Genomic DNA, 8,702 nt, shown 5'->3' on the forward strand with positions numbered 1-8,702 from the left:
TAATAATAGATAGGAAAAATAAAGAAAACCGTCAACAACAGCAGAAGCTGAATAGAATCAGAATCCCGTTTCAGAAAGCAGGATAAGTGGAAATCCTGAATAAGTTCAGGGGTAACTATGTTTTTATCCTGGGTTTGGGGTTTCAGAAAGCCAGATAGCAGTTATCCTGAGTTAACTTACACCCACAACTTACTCTTTGAACCAGCCCTGCTCTGCAGCAGGATTACTGGAACAAATCCTGAGTTAGGCTGAACTTTTAACTGAGACCCGGCATGAGGAAAGTGTCAGGCAGAGCGTGTCCTTTTCTAAAGGAGCCTGTAGATGTTGGGAGTGTAATAATCCACAGACATTTGTGTCAGGAGAGAGAGATAAGACCAAGATTAGACGTTTTTCTGGATGAACCTGTTTGAGCATTTTTACATGTTTTTAATTGCTCAGGTTTCTATCTTTTTCTTCAAGTCCAGCTTGTAGCTTTTTCCACAGCAAGCTTTAGGGACAGAAAAATTATATAATTTCATTTACATTTCTGCTCTCTAATGAAGTTACGATCAAAGGTTTAAATTTTTACAGAAGTATATATTTTTATTTTATTGTATATAGAATCTATTCAGTTTTTAAATGAAATAAATTTCTGAAACAAAAATTACAAAGAAAGCTGAGCTCCAGAGGAGCTGGAGCCTCTGCAACTGATCGTCCATCGAAAAATTAACAGTCATTCTGATTCTCAATGAAAAGTAAAATAAACTTATATTAAATATTGGCAGAGAGAAGATGAAATAATTCACTTTTTTTTTCAGGGGGACACAATAATTTTGTGTGTTGAAGCTATAGCGAAATGTGTAATTTATTTGTTAAAGGTTGAACATAAGAGCTTATCTGATTTTACTATGCTTTCATTTTTAATCTTTATTTGCTGCCAGGTCCATTTAGTACCAGCTGGGTTCAGTTACACACACACATAATGCACACACACTCACTTTTATCCACTTGAATAAAGAATAAAAGGTAAAACTAAATATAAATAAAAGTTTTGATTCATGTAAAATCATAATCATTGACTTGATCTGCAGTTATCTGCCCACACTAACTCTCTTTCTCTTGCAGCAGCGACGGCATTGTGTTTTTTATTTTTTTAAATATACAGCAGGTAAAATAAGTATTGAACACGTCACCATTTTTCTCAGTAAATATATTTCTAGAGGTGCTAACGACATGAAATTTTCACCAGATGTCGGTAACAACCCAAGTGATCCATACATACAAAGAAATCAAACATAAATGTCCAGAAATGAAGTTATTTGTAATAATGTGGAATGGCACAGGGAAAAAGTATTGAACACACTTACTGAAATTTATCTAATACTTTGTACAAAAGCCTTTGTTGTCAATGACAGCTTCAAGACGCCTCCTGTATGGAGAAACTAGTGGCATGCATTGCTCAGGTGTGATTTTGGCCCATTCTTCCACAAACAGTCTTCAAATCTTGAAGGTTTCCTGGACCTCTTCTATGAACTCTGATCTTTAGTTCTTTCCATAGATTTTCTGTTGGATTCAGGTCAGGTGATTGGCTGGGCCATTCCAGCAGCTTTAGTTTCTTTCTCTGAAACCAACTGAGAGTTTCCTTGGCTTTGTGTTTGGGCTCATTGTCTTGCTGAAATGTCCAGCCACGTTTCATCTTCATCATCCTGGTAGATGGAAGCAGATTTTTATCAAGAATGTCTCTGTACATTTTTCCACTCATCCTTCCTTCAATTATTTCAAGTTTGCCAGAACCATATGCTGAAAAACAGCCCCACACCATGATGTTCCCACCTCCAAACTTCACTGTTGGTATGGTGTTTTTGGGCTGATGTGCAGTGCCATTTGACCTCCAAACATGATGTGTATTCTGGCATCCAAACAGTTCAATGCTGGTCTCATCTGACCAGACTATATTCTCCCAGTATTACACAGGCTTGTCTAAATGTTGTGCAGCAAACTTTAAAGGAGCTTCAACATGCTGTTTCTTCAGCAGTGGAGTCTTGCGTGGTAAGCGTGCATACAGGCCATGGTGGTTCAGTGCATTACTTATTGTTTTCTTTGAAACAATCGTACCTGCTAATTCCAGGTCTTTCTGAAGCTCTCCACAAGTGGTCCTTGGCTCTTGGACAACTCTTCTGATAATTCTTTTCACTCCTCTGTCAGAAATCTTGTGAGGAGCACCTGGTCGTGGTCAGTTTATGGTGAAATAATGTTCTTTCCACTTCTGAATTATGGCCCCAACAGTGCTCACTGGAACCTTCAGAAGTTTAGACATTCTTCTGTAACCGATGCCATCATTATGCTTTGCAACAATAAGGTTGTGAAGGTCTTGAGAGAGCTCTTTACTTTTACCCATCATCAGATGGTTCTTGTGTGATACCTGGCCATCATTTGGGACTGAACCAGCTGATATTAACTTGCACTGACCAGGGGCAGGCTTGTTTTCTAATTACTGAGAGAGTTCAGCTGGTGTCTTGGCTTTCCATGCCTTTTTACACCTCCCTTTCTTCATGTGTTCAATACTTTTTCCCTGTGCCATTCCACATTATTACAAATAACTTCATTTCTGGACATTTATGGTTTGATTTCTTTGTATGTATGGATCACTTGGGTTGTTACCGACATCTGGTGAAAATTTCATGTCATTATTACCTCTAGTAATATATTTACTGAGAAAAACGGTGACGTGTTCAATACTTATTTTACCCGCTGTATGTCGATATTCTCCATATGCTGTCCTTAATATTTCTAGTTTCAGCGCTAGAAATGGACTTCCTGTCTTCTTATTTTCTCTCATTGCCATCATGTTATCTGACTTCCATTGATGAGGGCTTCCTGCTCCAACTTAACTCAGGGTAACTTGACTCAGGATTAAGTTACCCAGTTGATATCACCTGTTCTGAAACTGAAAATCCTAAGTATCACTGAGCGGGGTAAGTTGATTCAGAGCATCTGCGTTAACCCAGGGTTTGTTAAGCCTGCTTTCTGAAATGAGGTGCAGGTCCAGACTACAACCCAGCATTTGAGAACAGCTCACTTTGGTACCTGGATGAGGCAGAGCAGAGGTCTGCCGGCGTATCGGATGCTCCTCTTCCAGTCTTTGCTACTCGCTCTTCCTGCCAAACACTCAAACTCTGTGGGCGTGTACCAGTGATGGTTGTGTTTGATGCAGCGCCCTTTACCTCCTGAACACAACAACCATTGGAGGATTAAACAAACTGAACAAAACAAGCAGGATCACAGTATTCATATGTCCATGTTCTGCTGCTTTGTTGGGATAAAGTTGTCTGATTACAGATCCACAGACCTCCTGTTCTCCAGGAAAAGTGGAGAATGATGTCAAACCATCAAACTCTGCTCTAATCACCTGATCCCAGACGATTCTTGTACAAAACCCCGCTGATGTTCCTGCAGCGGACCGGGAGCTCGTTGTTGTAAACCGAGGGGTCCCAGGTGTACTTGGAGCCAGAGTCTTTGTCCTGTGGTGGAGTGAGCGGAGTGGAGGGAGTCTGGGGTCCTGCAGGACAGGCAGGGGGACAGGGATCAGTTGGATCAGCCTCGGATCCCGACACAAACAGCTCCCACACGGCAGGTGTACCTGATGTGATGGTGGCAGCAGACTTCAGGCCTGCAGCTTCCACGATGCTGCCGTCAGTGTGAACCACGATCAGAGTGGTCTTCTGGGTACCGAGACCCTCACCAAGCTGGAGAGTGGTTCTGCCGCTCTAAACACAGAAAACACACCTGTAGGGCTCATGTTTTACCTCTGAAGTTTCCTTTTATTCTGTGAACTCATACGTTTCAACAAGCCTCATTTTTATTTAGGTTCAGCAGTTATTAGAAAAAAAGCCTGGTGGATTTCTTTTGTTGAATGGTGTACTGTGATTTATTTTGTGGAGCTTCTTGWCTGATGTCTTGCTGCAGCATTGTTTATAAGACAAACAAGGTGCAGATGATAAAACAAAGAAAACATAAGCACAAGTTGATCGTCAGTGGGTTTTAAATACCAGCACGTGCTCCGGAAGGGTTCCTGACGCGGCGACCGTCGTGGTGAAAACGTTGTCCTCCGCTGCGTTAACGCCTGCCACCGTCACCGTCGCCACCTCTAATCAACAAGTTCATTCAGTTCCAGTTAGAGTTGTTATTTTCACAGATACTGTGCAGCACATATATTGTTTGTTTTGCCTAACCCTCTTTTATCATTCTTCATTTTTATACAACAAATTTAAAAACTAGAGAAATTTCATTTTCCACAAAAATATGATGCAAATCCTAAGTGATGAAGAACTAAGTTGGAACTGATGAAGAAGCTGAAAATGAGTTGGTAAGGCTAAAAGGAGCAGAACATCAGCTAAAAAAATAAGCAAAACAGCACTTTTTAGCTAATGGAAGCTAGATGGCAGCTAAAAGACAAAATAGCAAAACACTGCTACAAAGCTACATGTTGCAAAAAGGTGAGCTAAAAGAAGCAACGGGCTTCAGCAAAACATTTATTATTAAAGACTAGCTAAAAGTAATGACAAGCTGGATAAAACTTAGACTAGCAGAAAAAATGGCTAACAGTAAAACACTAGCTTAAAGTATAAAAATATCTGAAAGCTAAAAGTAGCAGAATGGTAGCCATATGGTAAAGCTAGCGTTAGACTACCTAAACGCTAAAAGTAGCAAAATGCTACTTAAAAACAAGAAATAACAGAAATGTAGCTAAAAGTAACAAAGGCTAGCTAAAGGTATCAAAATGTTGACTAGAAGCTAGAATTAGCAAAGGCTTGGCTGAAAGCTAAAGGTGGCAGAATGGTAGCCAAAAGTTAAAGGTAACATTAGGCTACCTAAAGCTAAAAGGAGCAAACGACTACCTGAAAGCCAAAAATACAGGAAAAAGTAGCTGAAAGGTACAAAACGTTAGCTAAAAGTATCAACAGGTTGGCTAGAAGCTAAAACTGGCAGTTTTCTAGCTAAAAGTAACAAAAGAAGACAAAACAGCAAGCATGCTGAATCAGATCTTATATAGATCAATGTTTATGTAAATTAAAAGATCTTAGTGACAATAAAGTTAAATAATTTGAAAAGTTTAAGTTGCATAAAAAACTAAGTCATGGCACTAATTCACTAAATGAGCTGAATGGTCAAAAATACACGCACTTAAATAGTACAGAAAAATAAAAAGTAAAACAGGAAAATTGTAATGCTGACAAAAAGTGTTAATGTTTTAAATATATACTTTTTAACCTCTCATTTGTCAATAATAATGAAACGCTTTAAGTTAAGAATCTACATATTCAGAGTTTTGTAGAATGAAAACTCTTAAAACTATTCTTTTTCTTCATGTTTGTTTCAGCCGAATTAGAGAAGATTAGTAAAACCAGCATGCTAAGCTGTAACAAACTACAGCTTTTAAAAGATGTGCTTACTGTGAAGCTGACAAAGTTAAAGAACTGTTTCACTGAATAGAGTTTGGTGTTGCTGTACTTTTCGGTGCAGTCCATGGTTACTACAACAATCAAGCTAATGATGAAACACTTCAAATGTTTGACTTTTATCAAAATAACAGACATTTGATTAAACAGTCTACTGTCAGTGCTGTGTGTTTAGCGCCCTCCTGAAGCCCAATGGCCGCCTGCTGCAGCTGAGGTCTACCTACCTGCGAATGTCGCCTCGGCCTCGTCAGAGTTCGGCAGAGACTCGGCTCCCATGTCGATGTTTCCCGGTTCCGCCATCACAGCCATCGGGGCGACTTCGGCCTCCGACTCCGTATCCGAGCTCACTCCCTCCACCAGCGGCCCGTCGATGGGCGGTTCGTCCAGCCCGAGCGCTTTCGTCGCCGAGTCAGCCTCGTCCATTGTTCCGGGAAACGAGAGGAGCCGAATGTGTCCGAGCGGCCTCGGAACAGAGCGGCCACGAGCTTCGCCGAGGCTCGGACGAAACCGAAGAACAAGCGAGAAACCCGGGCGCGAGCGCAGAGCCAGTCGGCTGAAATCGCTCAGATCGGTGCTTCGACCACGAAATTAGAAGAAACGTGAAAGAATAAAGCAGTTTAACCGCAGGAACACAAAGGCCGCTCTTTATCTCATGTCAGGAACGATACACCGGAAAATGCCGGAAAAAGACGAGTTGACCCGAAGCGATCAAATCGTGATTCTGTTTCGGCCTTTTATTCAGCATGTGGGAGCACGTTCCCTTTTCTGCACTTTAATATCGTTTTTTAAAATTCATTATAAGTGTTTGGTAAAGTTTCTTTTTATTTATTTTTTGACACCAAGAAAAACTTATAGGCAACAAAAATCAAATTTGAAATAAGCTATTTTTTTTCCATTTATTGAAATTTGGTTAAGAAAATAAAATATTGATGTACGAGTCATGATTGTGAAAATAAATAGATGCATTTCTTTTATCAAAATACATCAAAACATTGTCAGCATACCACATAAACACCACATTAAAGCTTTAAACACTCTGCAATAAATGTGATCAGCTTAGTGTGTATGCATTAGTTTCATTAAATCCTTCTCTATCAGCAGAAAACTGATCCAAAAATATCTGAGTTGATTTAAAATAAACAAGGTTGAAAATGTTCCAGTAAAACTAGTTAAAGACAGAGTTTATGTAATGTCAGAAAACAACGACAAACAAAAACAAAATCACAAGTAAACATTTTTATACCAAAAAAATAAAAAATAAATAAATAAATGAAGACAAAAGAAAACTGCTGCCACCAAAGATCAGCCAAAACCAGTCAGGTCAGTTGTGTTCTCAGATTAACACACAGACCAACATAAATAAGTGGTGGTGTTTAAACATGAACTAATCAGGAGTTTTCATTTGGTAGAAACTGATGCTTTTATTTTGAAGTTTAAAAAAAATCTATCTTCCTGGCATTCAGGTTGTTGTTTGGTCAGAATCTGAGACACAGCTCTTTTTATTTAAAAAAAACAACTTTTTTTATTTATCATTGGATGCCACTCAGGCTCCGCCTACTCTCTGCCCAAATTTGGACTTCCTGGCTTCAAAAAGTTGATTGAAGACAGCAGATCTACAAGCAGGAGTGTGTAGATTCATTTACTCCCCCCCCCCACAAAAACTAGTCCAGGAGCCTCGACAACACAAGTTCCAGAGGTGAGCAGCACCTGTCCTGCAGCAGCTCGCACAACCACTGCCCTTCAATGTCCAGCTTGTTCCCACTTCGGTGCCGGATAAAACGCAGAGGACCAGAGGTTATTTAAACGTATATACAGAGCTGGAGTCCGTGCTCCACGTCACGGTCAGCGCTGGATCCTTGAAACCAGGTAGTAGAGCAGGAAGAAGACGACGACCAGCCCCAGGGAGACGTAGCAGAGGAGACGGCGGTTGTCTCTGCCAGATCGGACCATGGTGGAAAAACGCTTCACGCTGCCGCTCAACAGGCCTGTGGCACTCATGAAGTTGGAGTCCTGACAGAGGCAAAGATTAGTCCAGTTACCTGACGTTCAGTCAACAGTTATTAACCTCTATCAACCACAGAGTGAAGAGGAAGAGACAAAGCTCTTTGTCCAAACTGAGCTAATCAGTTTTATAAACCTGATACTAGAAACAGAACCAGACCTGGAAGTAAATTAGTTCATTACAAAGAGAACCAATCAACTCAGTTCATTTGTCATATTTTGAAAGCAGATGATGGTCACAGAGGTTTATGTGTGTGGAAGCTGCTGGATGTATCAGTCCTCTGAGAGTTAAACATCAGGACTGACTGGACCTGCTGATCAGGACTGATACGTTCATCATCATCATCATACACATGAAGTGATGAAGAAATTAGATCTTTCTGAACAACTGATGAAGAACTTTGTTAAAATGGGTGCATTGTGTTGCATTTTGTAGTTTAATGTTGCGCCATCTGCTGGTTGACCTTCTACATTTCACCTGAATGGAACAATAAAAGATGAGGCTTCATGAAAGAGTAAAGTGCAGTGTTGGGCAGCACTAATCTAAAAATTACTTCACTAGCACTAAAACACTAACTCAAATATTTAGGTCCCCTAATTCTAAAGCACTAAAATAACCCAGTCAACCCATGAACCTTCAACAGACAAAGAGTCACATGTTATCATGTTGCTCTCTTAAGACTTATCATTGACATTCCACAGCTGTACTTGGGTTCATATATTGTCCATAAATTGTCACCTGGTGGTTAAGTGACATATGAACAAAACATGTGACAGATTTCACACTGTTAAAATTAATGGATCAATAACATTTATAGATCTCAGTTAGTGCTTCTAAATTTAGCAAGGGCTAATCCACTCAAATTTTAAATTTAGCAAAAGCCCTAAAGCACTAATCAGGAAATCAGTTCCTCTATTGATGATTTAGTGGATCTGTGCCCACCACTGGTAAAGTGCTACTTAATTTAACAATTAAAGCTCTTGTGCATTTTGAAAGGTTTTCAGAATATTATTAATAATTATTTGTGTAATATGTGATTGAGCCACCATAAAATACTGTATAATAGATATATGTGCTTAACAGACTGATAGAAATGCAGAAATACTGAACCATTACAAAATACAAAACATTTTGATGATAAATTTAAAACCAGCTTGACATACAGGTCCTTCTCAAAAAATTAGCATATTGTGATAAAGTTCATTATTTTCTGTAATGTACTGATAAACATTAAACTTTCATATATTTTAGATTCATTGCAC

At 39.5% G+C, this 8,702-nt stretch overlaps 2 protein-coding genes across 2 annotated transcripts in view; both read right to left on the reverse strand.

Annotated features, from left to right (window-relative positions):
• The window catches only part of LOC106526678 (deformed epidermal autoregulatory factor 1 homolog), a gene marked incomplete at its 3' end in the record, with an annotated part of 10,258 nt that extends 4,071 nt beyond the window's left edge, over window positions 1-6,187 (reverse strand). Inside the window, 5 exon segments of the mRNA XM_014021336.1 lie at window positions 3,067-3,206; window positions 3,389-3,538; window positions 3,620-3,746; window positions 4,029-4,126; window positions 5,663-6,187. Coding sequence (XP_013876790.1) covers window positions 3,067-3,206; window positions 3,389-3,538; window positions 3,620-3,746; window positions 4,029-4,126; window positions 5,663-5,861 — 714 coding nt within the window.
• Window positions 6,188-6,600: 413 nt separating this feature from the next.
• The window catches only part of bet1l (Bet1 golgi vesicular membrane trafficking protein-like), an 8,772-nt gene continuing 6,670 nt past the window's right edge, over window positions 6,601-8,702 (reverse strand). Inside the window, exon 4 of the mRNA XM_014021339.1 lies at window positions 6,601-7,448. Within this exon, the coding sequence (XP_013876793.1) occupies window positions 7,281-7,448 (168 nt within the window). The 3' untranslated portion in view covers window positions 6,601-7,280. The remainder of the gene's footprint in view (window positions 7,449-8,702) is intronic.

Source organism: Austrofundulus limnaeus, unplaced genomic scaffold, assembly GCF_001266775.1.
Source record: "Austrofundulus limnaeus strain Quisiro unplaced genomic scaffold, Austrofundulus_limnaeus-1.0 Scaffold288, whole genome shotgun sequence".
Taxonomy (NCBI): domain Eukaryota; kingdom Metazoa; phylum Chordata; class Actinopteri; order Cyprinodontiformes; family Rivulidae; genus Austrofundulus; species Austrofundulus limnaeus.